Source organism: Ctenocephalides felis, unplaced genomic scaffold (genome assembly GCF_003426905.1).
Source record: "Ctenocephalides felis isolate EL2017-DRISC unplaced genomic scaffold, ASM342690v1 CF-g0.4_SCAFFOLD_03573, whole genome shotgun sequence".
Taxonomy (NCBI): Eukaryota; Metazoa; Arthropoda; class Insecta; order Siphonaptera; family Pulicidae; genus Ctenocephalides; species Ctenocephalides felis.
In genome coordinates this window covers 15,698,104-15,714,502 of record NW_020539727.1, presented here as the reverse complement: position 1 = coordinate 15,714,502, position 16,399 = coordinate 15,698,104, and the positions used below count along the sequence as shown (strand labels likewise).

Here is a 16,399-nt window from a genome sequence, read left to right as displayed (position 1 = left end):
AGCAGCAGCAGCCAACGCAGCAGCAGGCATCGCCCACGCCGGCGCCCACTCCGCCGATGCCGCCCACGGAGCCGCCGCCGCCGCCAACAGCGCAGCAGCCGCCAACTTCCAACACCAAGCCGCCGCAGCAGCCCGCAACGCAGCCGCAGCCGCTGCCCACGACGCAGCCGCCGCAGCAGCATCCCAGAAAGCAGCAGCTCAACAAGCCGCCGCAGCCTACGCCGCTTCAGCGCATCAAGTCCAAGCCGCTGCCGCTAAGACTCAAGCAGCAGCTGCTGCACAAAACGCCGCTGCTGCGCATGCAGCCAGCGCAATCATTGCTTCTGCCCAAGCAGCTGCCCAACAGGCAAGTCATGCTGCTGCAAGTCACGCAGCCTTGGCAGCCCACTCAAGTCATGGAGCTGGACACGGAGGATTCGCCGGTCACGGAGGATTTGCTGGTCACGGAGGATTCATCGGTCACGCTGGATTCGGCGGACACGACGGAGGTTTCGCCGCCGGTTACGGAGGACATGGAGGTTATGACGGCGGTCACGGACACGCCAGCAGCTACTCCACTTTCACAAGGGTATGTTTTTTTTTACAATTTTATTTGAACAGCGATCAGAACTTATGGGTTCTATAAGCTGTTGTGATCAATATCTTACAAACTACGTTTGTTTTATTACATATGACAATCCAAACAGTTGTCAGTCACATCTCTGTATGATATTTTTTTAACTTCCCGAAGGAGAAGTTTATGTTTTCATAAAAAAATCCGAATTGCTAATTTTATGTTTTCTCGACGTTTCAAGCCGTTCTGAATCGAATGAGACCAACATTTGGAAAAAGTATGTGTGTGTGACTACAACACTAGACACAAAGTTATTAAGGCGCTTACATATAAATTAGCCAGCTCTTTCAATACGATCGACGTTCTAGGTATTCAGCTTATGAACAAACATCCACTCAATATCCGAAACTTAGACAGCAAAAATTTCATGCTTCCCTAGTTAAACTTTTTAAAGACATAGCTTTTTATGACATTACTGAATTTTCTCAATTTGATTTCAATAACTATTTTCTTGCATAATCCTTATCCTTTATCTATGTAGTCTGACCATTTGATCGCCTGTACAACCATATATTTTTTTTTTAATTTTTTTTATTGCTATTTTATTAATTTAACATTTTTACGGTTTTTTAATTAGTATGGTCTTTTTGGCATTTGTCAAAATTAGAAATTTCATCGACGTTTGCTCAAAAACGCCTGAACCGATTTCAGAAATTTAAAAAGCATTTGATGTATCTCGATGAAGATTATCGTTTCTCAATTTTGTGCGACGATCGGTCGAGCCGTTTCTTTGTAATTTGTAAAAAAGTGTTAAACCTTTCGTCCACATTTAAGCTCATACTGCTGAACTGATTTTAAAAAATCAAAAACTGTTCGAGAGATATTAGTTGGGAATGGTACTGATTAATTTTAGGTGAAAATCTACCGAGCCGATTTTTGTAATTAACTGTCGAAAAAAAAAATTTAATGTTAATGGAACTTTTTTTGGCGATATATATCATGGTCTTATAGAACTTACTGAATTATTACGGCCTTACGACAAGTAGTTTAATATTAAAAATTCATCAAAGTTTGAGGAAATGAGTAGTTTTTTTTGACGTTTGTTAAAAATAAAATTAGATGATTTAGTTGGTATGACATGACGATAGTGTGCTTGGTCTTGAATATAGTAAACCATTAAAGTCCTACGGAAACTGGTTTAATTATAATTATTGATTAATTAAAATAATTGATTTTTGAAAATTTTCTTTTAGAAAATACTCCGAGTTAACGTGTTCGTTCGTTCGTTTGCAATGATGTGTAATAAATCCACTCGGGATACTTATAATCACTCAAATTAATTCATTTTTTATTGATTAAGTCGATTATTTACACATATTGGGAAGTTCATGTAACTTGCCTCAAGGCTAAATACCAAACCAACTAGTTATAATTTTATTTGAACAGCGATCAGAACTTATGGGTTCTATGAGCTGTTGTGATCAATATCTTACAAACTACATTTGTTTTATTACAGATGGCAACCCAAACAGTTGTCACATCTCTGTATGATAATTTTTTTTATTACAATCTCTATAATAGGGCATGTATATGGTGCAATAATGCCGGGTGAGGGCTATTTTCACTTGGAAACATATTGCTATTTATATTTCCAAGGGAAAATAGTTGTCATTGTTGCCTGACAACAGCCTGCTCGAAGTGGGTATCGAACCCGGGACCTCTGAAACAAGTCCCGTCGCTCTTAACCACTTACCTACGGGCGAGCCCACAAGGGTATGTGGGTTAAAAATATTCATATTGGACTGGAATTTTAATATAGTAATTTGTGCCAATAAATTAATCGAGTAAGGAAAAGTATTGATTGAGGCGATAAAGATTTATGAATAACTTGCAATCCGATACGAAATGGTAATTTGTACCGATAACGTCGCGAGCATTATGCAAATTGGCGTTCGTGCAACTCATAAATATTATTAATTATCGATATTTGAAAACAAATTTATATTTGTAAACACGGTTATCATTTCAAGAACCATTAGCGCTTACGCAACTTTGAAAGTACCAGAGACTGGGATTTTTTTGCATCAAGATACATACCATCAAAATTAATAGATACTGGAAACTGAATAAGTGCGGATTTGTTTTGAAATATCAAAGATATTTTTCTCATGAAACTCTCATCATTGTCAATTTTGATCAATAACCATATGCCATCTTACGGACACATCTTCATTATCCTAATTTAATAACAATTAACTGGATTTTATTAACGAAAATGAATCAGGTACATTTTGACACAATCATAGTTAATGATTTATTTTTAATTCAAAGGATTTTGTAAAGATAGGAACTAGAAGTAATCAGATTCTATAAGGTCAGGACTATATGATGGGATTTGGTTTTTATTAACAAGAAACTGAATCATGTACAATTTGACACAATCATAGTTAATAATTTATTTTTAATTCAAAAGATTTTGTAAAGATAGGAACTAGAAGCAATCAGATGGTGTAAGGTCAGGACTATATTGTGGGATTTGGTTTTTATTAACAAGAAACTGAATCATGTACAATTTGGCACAATCATAGCTAATGATTTATTTTTAATTCGAAGGATTTTGTAAAGATAGGAACTAGAAGTAATAAGATGGTGTAAGGTCAGGACTATATTGTGGGATTTGGTTTTTATTAATAAGAAACTGAATCATGTATAATTTGACATCATCATAGTTAATGAATTTTTTACAAATTCAAGGGATTTTTCAAAAATCGAAACTAGAAGTAATTAGATGATGTAAGCTCAGGACTATAAGGTGGGTGTAAAAAAAAACATTTTTTCCAGATATTTTGTTTTCAAAAAATTCAATTTTTTTCAAAATTTCAAAATTTCTTAAAAATCTAATTTTTCAAAAGTTCAAAGAAAATTAAATCTATTTAAAAAAAGAAAATTTAATCTAACTTCAATTCGACACCATCATAGTTAATGATTTTTTTTAAATTCAAGAGATTTTGTAAAGATCGGAACTAGAAGTTATCAGATGGTTTAAGCTCAGGACAATTTGGTGGATGAAGCGAAACATTTCAACCAAATTCCAGAAATTTTTGTCGAGTGGTCAAAGATATGTGATGACAATATTAGAATAAATCACGGTTTCGATTTGTCAATTCAGGCCGCTTTTTTCTCAAAAACAGTTTAATTTTGTTAGTTCTTTAACTCATTCGGTAGGTGATAACAAAAAAGTAGGCAATTGCTTATCAATCATTTTTAACTGGGCGACCAGAGCGTTTCTCATCTTAGAGTGAAAAACGAAATTTGGGGAACTAATTTCGTCATTGCCGGACTTCGATACCCAAACAGTTTACAGCTTTTAGTAATTTTAAGATGACTTCTTAACTTTGCAGAAATAAGAAGGCAAAGTATGACGAAAATTTTTTATTTGATTTTCCATCTTTCAAGAAACGCCAAACGAAAATTACGAAATCGATCAGCAAATTCTTTTGCACAGATTGACAGCTAAATGTGGTACCACCACATCGTCCCACATTAAAATTCAGAAAAACATATATTATAAAAAAATAAGAATTTCTCGGATACTCTTACAAATTTTTTTTTTATTCAGTTTTTGGACTTGTCAAATTTGCCTATTTTTCTCAAAATTTTGAGTGACCGAAGTGGCACTACTAGAAGGCAAACTGAAAATAGTTTTGCCTTTTGCCGCCTATATTAAATAAAACATACATCTCATGTTGTCTAGTAAATGAATGTGGTTTATAAAAGATAAAATGATATTTCTCGAATACTCCTCAAGAAATATAGCAAATTTTGGAACTCTGGAAAATAGGAGAACAGGAAGCAACTACTGTAAATTAGAACAGCAGCATATCACCATATTTAGTATTATATAATCTCGAAGTATCCATCAAGATTTTACTGATCAAACAGATCCCGTTTTCATTTGATTTTTATTGATCTTGTAGGTTAACAGAGGTACTATCAAATAATAGAACAGGAACAGTTCGAAATATCCTACTATCCAAGAACATTTGGACTAGCAAACCTAAAAAATCGATTGAAACCTAATATTTCTATTTCTACTCCATATTTTACCCAAAATTATGAAGCAGTTAATTAATTGTTTATTTTTTCATTAGGTTTCACATCCAGTGAAAGTTGCCAAAATCGTCTCAGGAGGTTTCGGCAAAGTAAGTAAAAATAAACCCAATATAATTAAATAGTTTAGAAAATTTACTCAAATTAACCAGTTTTTCAATACATTCTTAGAACTTGAATTAAAATAATACAATTGCATGTTCTGTAGGTTTGTTTTAAAAATATTAATTAGAAACCGCATTCGTTAGTTTTTGATAAAAATCATTTCCATATTTCGCGAATTTTATGCAACTTGCCTTAAGGCAAAACACTACTTACGACTATTTATTTTAATACAGTCATATTTTCAAAATATTCTAAACAACTTGGAATTCCAGAAAATATCGATTTTTCAAAAATTGCAAATCAAATAGTATCTATAATAAAAATAATAGTTGGTAATCGCATTAGGTAGTTTTTGATGAAAATCATTTCCATATTTCGCGAATTTTATGCAAATTGCCTTAAGGCAAAACACCACTTACGACTATTTATTTTAATACAGTCATATTTTCAAAATATTCTAAACAACTTGACATTACAGAATATATCGATTTTTCAAACACTGCAAATCAAATCGCAAATGGTCACTGACGAATATACTCGTTGATACACAAAATTCTACGATGACGAATATATTCGTCAACAGTTAACTGGTTAAAATAAACGAATGAATTTTAAAAAAAAATGATTCCATTTATTTTATTATTTTTTTAGTACGGTGCCAGCGGCCACGGCTGGTAAATCATCACCACCACCACCATCAGACCACCAGGGCGAGCATTCAACTAAATTGTTCAAAACCAACAAAATGTACAAATTCTTTCCCGATTACGAAAAGTACGAACCTTCAAGCAAATTTTAGAACAAAAAAAATTTGGATTTCGTAACGATGCAAAACGACTGTTACATTAGTTAGTAAGTAAAAGAAAATGTTTCACGCCAGATCTTGATGTATTTTTAATATTCTGATTGTAATTTATGAAATCGTTAGGAAAAATATAAAATATCTGAAGTGAAAAATATTGTGTTTGAATTATTTATGGTTTTATCGATTAGTGGGATTTAATTGATGGACTTTGCGTGGTTTTAACAATTACTTTCTTAGAAGGAAAACATTACAGCACAATAGGTCGAGGGCGTGAGCTTGTCCTTGGACTAAAAAGCTTTGATTTTTTTATTACATTGATAATTCAATATAAATGAATCAGGATTGATGAATTTATTAACTTCTCATGCTTTTAATAATTCATATAATTTTATTCAAAAAACAAAATAGAAATTATAGATCTTTACAGCTTTTTCCAAACGTAATCTGCATATATTTTGTACGTATTTTTTATTTTTTAATATCTATTATTTTTTGTTAGATAAATTTGAAAATTAATTTGTAACAAATAATTTTACCCAAATATTATGTTTAAACTTTTTAAAATAGTTCCGAAATTTTTATTAGAAAAAAATTATTTGTCATTAACTATTTTTACTGAAATATTAAGTTTAGATCTTTTAAAATAAACCTCTAAGAAAAGCTTATACCTGGGTGGGGTAAAAAAAACAACTGAACCTTTACCATAGCAAAACAATAAAACATAGTCAATAAAAAGTAAATTAAGTCAAAAAACGCTTTTTCACAAGGGATAAATTAATTAAATAGTTATTCTTCTGCGGAAAAATATTTCTGACACAGATCAAGGTTGTTTACCGTGTTTTTAGATTTTCTAAAATGAACTCTAAAACTTTATTTGACTTTGGTATTACGTAACCAAAAAAAAATTGCAAATAAGGTTTTTTCAATGATTTTTATGCAATATACACTTTTACTACACAATGTACTTATTGAAATATAGTTAAAAAGTCTCCTGTGTAATTTAAATAGCCAACAAAACATAGCAAAAAAATAGCATCAATTTCAAATTAAAAAAATCAAAAATTTAATTTCAAACAGATCGAATGTTTTATTTTATTTTTAAAGGGTTTAATAGCAATACAATTGAATTTATTAATATATATAGCATTTAACCAATGCAATATATGACATACATAGACTCAGTTTTTTCAAAATTAAATTGTAAATAACCTTGATCTTGTATTTTGTCAAAAACACTATTTTGTTAGAAACAGTTGAAATAATTATTATTGAATTTATTATATTTTTTTCCTAAATTTTATTTTTATTCCTTATTTTTTATTGTTTGCAATTTTGCCAGAGTAAATTTTTAGTTGGTCCTTTTTACTCCACCCACAATATAAGCTTCTATAAAAGTTATATAAAAAAACTGTTGAATATTACCTAAAATTAACAATACATCTCATAAAACAATTATATAACATATACTTAAAAATACTAAACAACAGTGCTCAAAACCAACAAAAGAAAATACTTTTGTTATGAATTTTCAAACATTTGCGTTTATCGCTAGGCAGCAACGTTGTAAGAAACAAGGTGATGGCTGGTTGTACATCTTTTGCCCTCTACTTTCAAATATTGTTGTTGAAAAATTCTTAACATTACTTAATTTTGAGATATCGGTGGTAGACCGTTTTACCCTTAAACCTTTAAGCCCCACTCTACCCTATTTACTTTTCAACTTTTTTATGTATTCAACAATTGTATATATAGGAATACACATAAAGTATTTAATTATCTATTTTTAAAATAATATAATATTATAAATTTTATATAATTATTATCTTGAAAGCTTTAGATAATAATATGTTTTTCGTATAATTTCTAACTTGATGCTGATATATGTAATAACAGAGTAACTAAAAAATATATCAATAATCCAATAATCAATAAAAATCATGAATATCATAAAGATTTTTAACTTCCCGAAGGAGAAGTATATGTTTTCGTTTTTATAAAATCCATATAATAAAATCCAATATTATAAAACTCTATAATTTAATTATTTAGATATACTTTTTAAATTAACTTTTGTTTGCTAATTAAATTTACTAAATATTAACATTAGCATTTCATATTTTACTAAATTATTTATTTACTATTAGTAACTATTGTGAGTAAGTATGATATTTTACAGGCAAAAATTCAAATAAAAGGCCAATAATTATAAAAAAAATCTTTTTTAAAATCCCGAAGGAGAAGTTTATGTTTTAGCCCAAAAATCCGTTTTGGTAAATTTATACTATCTTGACGTTTCAAGTCATTCTGAATTGAATAAGACCAAATTTGGAAAAAGAAAAAAGATTTTGATAATAATAATAATAAGTTAAGATTTGTACCAAATCTTGCACCAATTTAAAAAAATCAAAATGTTAAGAAAACATTTTTGGATTTTTTTATATAATTCATATAATAAATTCCGATATTATAAAATCCTATAATTTTATTATTTAGAAATCTTTTTTACATTTGTTTATAAATTAACTAAATATTAACAATAGCATGTTTTTCTCAATTGTTTACTCAGTAACAATTCTAAGGCAATATCAAATAATACATCAAATAAAGCAAACATTTATAAATAAATGAATCTTTTTAGTAGAAGTAGAAGCAGTACGAAGTAGAAGTTTATGTTTTCGCGAGAAAATCAAATTTGTCTTTCTTCCCGACGTTTCAAGCCATTCTGAATCGAATGAGACCAAATTTGAAATAGGTATGTGTATGTAATAATTTATTTATTTATTTATCTATTTATTTATTCAACGCCCAAGACAATAATACAATATAATTATATTTTAAAGTGTACAAATTATAAACTAAAGATAATATGTAAAAAAATAGAGTATTAAGAGGTCATAGATAGCTTTGTATATATACATTACACTTCATATAAACTACGAATATATAAAACTCAATAAAAACTAATAATATTAAACATATGATAAACTATAAATCACTACTTAAAACAGTTATTTAAGGATATACTATTTGCCCTTGCCACAATATAATGAGTCAAGATTCTTATGAAATCTTTCCCCCGTACCGTCTTATCTCCATACTACCCTTATAAGTCTACGATCCGATCCCCTGTCAAAAATGCCTGTCTACGCCGTAGCGCTTTTCCGTAACGCAAAACGGCGCCAAGTAACAGGCAAACAGCCGCGCCCAGGCACTCGGGTTGCGTCAGCGTCTAGCCGCCGGTCGGTCGACGACGGGGGTTGAGGGTTGAATGACGTCGATTGGGCGTCGAATAGAGGGTGGATCGGTGACGTAGAAAAATCGATAACTGATTTAGTGGGGTTAACTTGTTCGAAAGTCTGTGGTAATATTTTCTTTTTTTGTCTGTGGGATTGTTCTTTTTTTGTTACAAAAAGATGCAAGATATTTGTTTTTGTTTTTTTCGAAATGTATTTATCATAGAGACATGCGGTTTTTCTAAACAAAAATTACAAAGTCATAGAATATTACGTGATTTTCTTCTTTTTTTGTGCGCAAATGCAAGTCGATCCGACTTGTAATTTTTTTTAATTCGTGACACCGCATTGAAAAATTTGAGAAAAACGTATTTAAAGTTTTTAATATAATGTACTAAATACACCATTTAATTTAATGTACTAAATACACCATTGTGTTCAAAGATGCTGACACATTCAAAAGGTCATGTGCATGAGGTATTATAAAGAAAAAGAGACAGCTGGCATACAATATTCAGAGGATCATACATATAGAGATAAATATATCTATAACTTCGTCAAAAAAATAGATATTGAGATGATTTTTTTTTAAATAATTCTAAGGTTTTTAGCTTTCATAATATCAAAAAATCTCAAAACTGAAACAAAGAAAAATATAAAAAGAACAACCCCCTTAAGAGAACGTACGAAAGTGCATAAAGAGTAGAACTTGATTTAATGAAAAATGCCTGAATCAGAAGAATATTTTACCCTGTTCCTTGAAAATAATAAAACAAATTAAACATTTGTACCGTGTACTAAACGTAAGTTTATTGATTAGAAATTATTTCTATATTATTCATAGTTTCTATAAATCTTTGAAGTTAATAAAATCGAAAATATTGTTTAGGCAAGACAGATGTTACAGATGTTCAAAGAATGAGATTATATCGCCAGCGAAAAAGTAAAAAAAAAATACAAGCAGTCAATGAATGTATGTTAATTTTAATTACATGAAGTTCTCCAAACACAATTATTACATGATGAGTGAAGTTGCAAAAACAATATTTGTTTAGGCGTTGTTTAACATAATCCACTGTGTGAACGAATATTATAGAACTTATTAATCAGCAAATACTTCATTTCTCTAATAAAGGTTCATTTCTAAATGCTAATTACAATGACAAACCGATCATGTCATATTTAAAGTATGACTTTAATCACATTTTTGTTTGTAAATATAAATATTTTTAATGCTACTATAAATATATAATTTATAATTTATCATTATATAAATGTGTATAATGGTCGACACTAATAAATGTGTCAATCACAAGTGTTACCATATTACTGATAAACATTATTCAAAATTGTTATATGATGTATTTATTTTTACTTAAATGCCATCTTGTACAGTAGCAAATAAGTTTTACTTCAATCGCGTGTGAACCTTACGCGCACTCGTTTTTATTCATATTTCAATTACAATCTAATTAAAAGACATTCAGTTCTGAGACTTTACAAAGTTATAATGTTTTTAGAGAATTACCTATTGATGAGTTTTATAATTTGATGTCAAAAACAAGTGAAGTTAAGAATTTTTCAACAACAATATTTGAAAGTAGAGGGTAAAAGATGTATAACCAGCCATCAACTTAATTCTTACGAAGTAGCTATTCGGAGATAACCGAAAGTGTATAAAAATCCATTACAAAAGTATTTTATTACGTTGTTAGTTTTTTTGGTCGTGAGCACTGTTGTTTAGTTTAAGAGACCTCGATATAATTTTTAAGTATATATTATTTAATTGTTTTGTAAAATGTATTGCTATTATAAATAAAGTAAGATTCAACAGTTTTTCTCATAAAACTTCTGTAAAAGCTTACACCAAAAGGACCAAGAACCAACTGAACCTTTAACCTAAGGTGTAAAAAAATAAAAAAAAATAAGGTAAAAAACGCTTTTTCAAAGAGATGAAACAGTTTTTCCAACAATGCTGATAAATGTTTCTGACACAGATCAAAGTTGTTTACAGTGTTATCGCTGTAAAAAATGCACCCATAGAATTTATATTTTGTACCGGTTGAATAAATCAGCTATTATTTTGTAAAATCACTTTAAAATTAAAATCGGACTTTGAACCTGTTTACCCCTTGATCGTTCCATTTTACCGCGCCTATGGGGCAAAAAAAACCTGAAAAAAACAGCAAAGAAACACATTTCTACAAAGATGAATTTGGTAGGAGTTTTATCGAACATAGCCTGATAGTTGTTTGTTTCAAATAAAATATTGGATTTGCTTGCATCCAGGTCGTCCCATTTTACCCCGCCTATGGGATATAAAAAACCAAGTTAGTGTTTTTACCAATTTGAAATTTAACTTTGCATACATTAGTTTCTACATATACGTTGTTTAGGAAAAGCTCTTTGAAAATTTACTTCCATCAACTTTTGATTTTTCTTATTACTACATATGCCAATTTATTTAATTTTTTTGTATTTAAATTTGTTTTTATCAATATAACAAATAAACATGTTTTATTGTATAGTTATTTTTCTTATGAAATGCATAAACTTGGTTCTTCTCTTTGATGGAAATGGTAAAGCAATTAATTGTAATCAATAACCAAGTTTTTACCAAAAATACAATATTAAAAAAATATGTATTATATCTTAGTCGGCAACATTATTATTTTTTTCATTTACATCTTTAATTAACTTCCCGTAGGGCAAGTTATAGTAATCGCAAAAAAATCGAAAAGGAAAATTTTTGCATATCTTTACGTTTCAAAGGTTTCTCAACATTTTGGCATACCTTAGAAAAAATGGATGTATGTGTGTGTGTGTGTGTGTATGTATGTATGTATGTATGTATGTATGTACGTGTATGTATGTATGTGCGGATACAAATTTTCGTCGACGATTTCGGGAACACGGATCAACCGATTTGAATAATTCAAAAAATATTCGATTTGTATTGATAAGGAGACGTGCTGAATAGTTTTTGGCGCAGGGAGGTCTAGCCGTTCCGAAGATACGGGGCAAAAAGTGCCGAAAACGGTAACTCAGTTTTTAAGAGAACGGAGCGTCCGATTTTAATAATTCAAAAAACATTTTACTTATATTGACAAGATGAAGAGCCGATCAAATTTTCATAAAGGCAGGTCTAGCAGTTTCGGAGATCTAATGAAAAAAGTAAAAAAAAATGCCATTTGGCGGTCAAAAATGATCATTAGACATATGCACATCAAATTATCAGATATTTTATAGAGATTTTAACAATAAGTATGAATTTGGTTTACAGTCCTATGGGTTCCGTACCAATGTTTACGCGTTAGACGGCGACGCAGCGCTTACGCGCTTTGATATTTCGTCCTTATGCAGTTAAAGCAGTACGATTGCTTTGAAAAAAAGTTTAGATCTTCCAAAATATGTCAAAATAAAAAAAAACATTTTTTTTTTCAAAAAAAAAAAAATAAAAAAAAATTGTTTTTTTTTTTAATTTTTTTTTTCAAAAAAAGTAATTTTTGGTCCAATTTATAGTTTCTCAAAAATCTTATTTTTTTTAAGTAAATTTTTTTCAAAAATGTTAATCGTTTTAAAAAAAAAATTGGTACGGGAAGTTCCAGCAATTTGCCTTAAGGCACGATGCCTTAATTGCCTTAAGACAGAATTCCACTTACAGCTAGTTACACAATTTATTCGGTAACATCATGCAATCGTTTCTCGTACAATATTATTATGAAGGAGTTATATGTTTTAATTTAAAATTTTGTATATATATATATATATATGTATATATATATATATATATATATATATATATATATATATATAATTATTGGTAAAGATAACCTAAATTGTGCAACTTACCCCTTGATCTTAAAAACACTCGTACACATTTTAAAACTATTGTCACTTATAAATAACTTATTAAATATGTGGAATTAACGATAACAATCAATAATTAGTTATAATCAATACAATATAACGACTTTAACACAACGAACTTTATTTAAAACATTTTAATTAATATCTATTTTTGCCGACATTTGCAAATGTCAAACTGCACGTGTTGAGGGGTTCACAGGACATTCGAAAAAATGCGCGAAATTCAAATAGATAATTGATATATTTTATATTATATTATTTATATAATTACTATTATATTATATTATAACTGCTATTATATTTATATTATTTATATAGCTTAGCAAATTTTAACGTTAATGCAATGGTTTTAATTTCAAAAAATAACTATAAAACTAATTCGATTTTGCAAAAATTAAACGGCGGGCGTGGAGGGGTTCACACAGGACCTTAACAAAATGCGCAAAATTCAAATAGACAATTGATATATTTTATATTATATTATTTATATAATTGCTATTGTATTATATTATAACTGCTATTATATTTATGTTATTTATATAGCTTAGCAAATTTTAACGTTGATGCAATGGTTTTAATTTCAAAAAATAACTTTAAAACTAATTCGATTTTGCAAAAATTAAACGGCGGGCGTGGAGGGGTTCACACAGGACCTTTACAGAAAAGCGCGAAATTTAAATTGATATTTTAAATAATATTTAGTTTAGTTAAAATTTGCACTTTGCACTAATTATTGCAAATGGAAATATTTAATACTATTCGATCAAAATAAATTTAGTTTTAGCAAAAACAGTTTTTAATATACGAGTATATTATACACTCAATTTTACTCATATTTGTTTATTACTTGTGAGCTTAAATTTATTTTTTAAAGACTCTTTTTGCAATCTAATCTAATCATAATTTTAAGTTTATTTAAATCGTGAATTTAAATATATTCACCATCATTTACCATACACAAATTTTTATTTTTGTTACCATCCAGTATCTTCTATTTCTCATCTCGATTTATGAATATTTTTGGAAATTTCTTTCTTGATTCTATTTCTATATCATTAATTTTTTATCTTCTAGTTGGAAATTTGTGAAGTCTACCAATTGGAATACAAAGACTTCCTTAAGTGCATCGTTCCGTACCAAGATCTCTTGAACAGGATTCAGGAACAAGCTATGGAACGAGTCAGGCATACTGCTCTTCTAGACGATGTTGGAATGGATACCTTGATGAAACAAGATTTTTAAAAATATATATTTGTATAATAACAATTTGATGAATAAACTTATGTATATATAATAATAATGGGTAGTTTTGAATAAAACGACTTTGAATTCGATATTTCATTCTTAAGCAATAATACAGGAATTTTGGGACATTTTTTTGGTTTTTGTCAAATAACTCAAAAATTTCATATGGAACCATCCATTTTTGGTTAGATAGGGTGAAACTAGATAAAATTTACAACATTTCCGAGAAAACACTTTTATACACTCCGATATAAAAGTTTTGAATAAAACGACTTTGAATTTGATATTTGATTATATTGCACAATAATAAGAAAATTCGAGATATTTTTTTGGTATTTGTCAAAGAACTCAAAAATTATATATATATATATATATATATATATAATATTTTATAACAGTTTTTTAATATTTTAGGTATGTCATTTAGAAGACGGAGCACATTTTGGTGAAATCGCATTATTGATAAAAGGATCCAAAAGAGTTGCAAGTGTCGTTGCAGTAAGTAATAATATATATATATATATATATATATATATATATATATAAACCGAAAAATGTTACCATAACGGTAATGTGAAAATAAAATAAAAATCAATAATCATGTCATTATTAGGTTTTTATTTTTCAATGAAATCATTGAAAGATCTTATCTCATATTGTGAAGACTAATATGAAATAATGCATATATAAATGTATAGGCATTTCAAAACTGAATAGCCATAGTCAAAATTATTTATTTCAATTATTTAAGTTAAATATAAACTTCTTTAAAAATATATGTACTTTATTTATATTTCTCTATTAAAAATTTATAATGTTATATTTATAATTATTTAAACATTTATATGTAAGTTATTAAACAATTGCGTTCAATTCAAAGATTTTTATGGTTGGCTAGTTTCCGGCAAATTCAAAATATTTTTGAACGTTTTTTATACATTCCAGCATGTACTCCTCTTACATGTAGTCTTAACGAATCTCTTATTGCAAATGTTTTATTGCAAATTCCACAATTATAATTACGTTCTCCAGTGTGACTTATTTTATGTCGAACTACTGATTGTTTTGATGTAAATGTTTTTTTGCATATCTCACATTCATAAGGACGCACGCCAGTGTGACTAATTTTATGTTGAGTTAATGTTTTTTTTAATGTGAATGTTTTATTGCATATTTTGCACACATAAGGGTTTTCTTCAGTGTGAATTGCTTCATGTTGTTCTAACGCCCGCTTTGCTCTGAACGTTTTATGACATATTGGGCAACTGTAAGGACTTTCTCCAGTGTGAATTGTTTCATGGTATTTCAAATTATGCTTTGCTTTGAATTGTTTATGACATATTTCGCAACTGTAAGGATAAATTTTTTCAGTGTGAGTTCTTTCATGGTAATCAAAAGTCCGTTTTTCTTTGAATGCTTTATGACATATTTTGCAAATGTAAGGACGTTCCCCAGTGTGAGTTATTTTATGTTGTTTTAAATTAATCTTTATTTTGAACATTTTATTGCATTCTTCACATTTGTAACGTCGTTCTCCAGTGTGAACAAGTTCATGTCTTTTTAATGATTTTTTTCCGGCGAGTGTTTTATTGCATTTTACAACTAACAGGATGTTTACGGGAAATTATGCTTTGCTTTGAATTGTTTATGACATATTCGCAACTGTAAGGATAAATTTTTTCATTGTGAGTTCTTTCATGGTAATCAAAGTCCGTTTTTCTTTGAATGCTTTATGACATATTTTGCAAATGTAAGGACGTTCACCAGGTGAGTTATTTTATGTTGTTTTAAATTATCTTTATTTTGAACATTTTATTGCATTCTTCACATTTGTAACGTCGTTCTCCAGTGTGAACAAGTTCATGTCTTTTTAATGATTTTTTTCCGGCGAGTGTTTTATTGCATATTTTACAACTAACAGGATGTTACGGGAATGAATCACTCTGTTGATTTAAATTTCTCTTTGTGGGAATGTTTTATTAAATATTTCACATTTATGAAGCTTTAAATTATCACTTGTACTTTTTCTAGAAATGCTTTCGAATGATTCGCTCGAATTACTTGAATTACTGGTGTCTTTATTAAATATGTGAGGTTTTTCATTGAAACTTGTATTAGACGTAGCATCTAGCCCATCAATCTTTTCTTGTTTAATTTCCTCATCAATAGTAACCTCAGATTTTAGGAATTGCTGTAGGCATATTTCATCATTCTCAATACTCATAAGTGATGTGCATTCATAATCATCAACCTCTTGTTTCACTTGAGGATCTTGTTTAAAATCTTGCTCATCAACTGTTTCTTGCTTTATATCCTCCTCAACCGCAACCTCTGATTTTAAAAATTGCTGTAGACAAATTTCATCATTCTCTATACAAATACCTGTTGTATTTTCATAATCTTCAAGTTCTTGTTTAACTCGAGGAATTCGATTGTTTCAATTTTGATTATTGTGTTTGAATTTGTTTCATCAGACAT

General features: G+C 29.2%; 1 protein-coding gene and 1 long non-coding RNA gene across 2 annotated transcripts; one reads left to right on the top strand and one right to left on the bottom strand.

The window, feature by feature from the left end:
* The first annotated feature begins 472 nt into the window (after window positions 1–472).
* LOC113389419 lies at window positions 473–5,551 on the top strand. The gene is made up of 3 exons (XR_003368264.1): window positions 473–568; window positions 4,705–4,755; window positions 5,420–5,551. It is a non-coding gene; the product is annotated as an uncharacterized LOC113389419 (long non-coding RNA).
* Window positions 5,552–14,791: 9,240 nt separating this feature from the next.
* LOC113389628 (zinc finger protein 39-like) lies at window positions 14,792–16,399 on the bottom strand. The gene is made up of 3 exons (XM_026626647.1): window positions 16,304–16,399; window positions 15,983–16,250; window positions 14,792–15,523 (listed from the first exon to the last, which is right to left on the bottom strand). Exons 1-3 carry the CDS (start codon window positions 16,397–16,399, stop codon window positions 14,832–14,834), a joined length of 1,056 nt encoding a protein of 351 aa, XP_026482432.1. The 3' UTR covers window positions 14,792–14,831.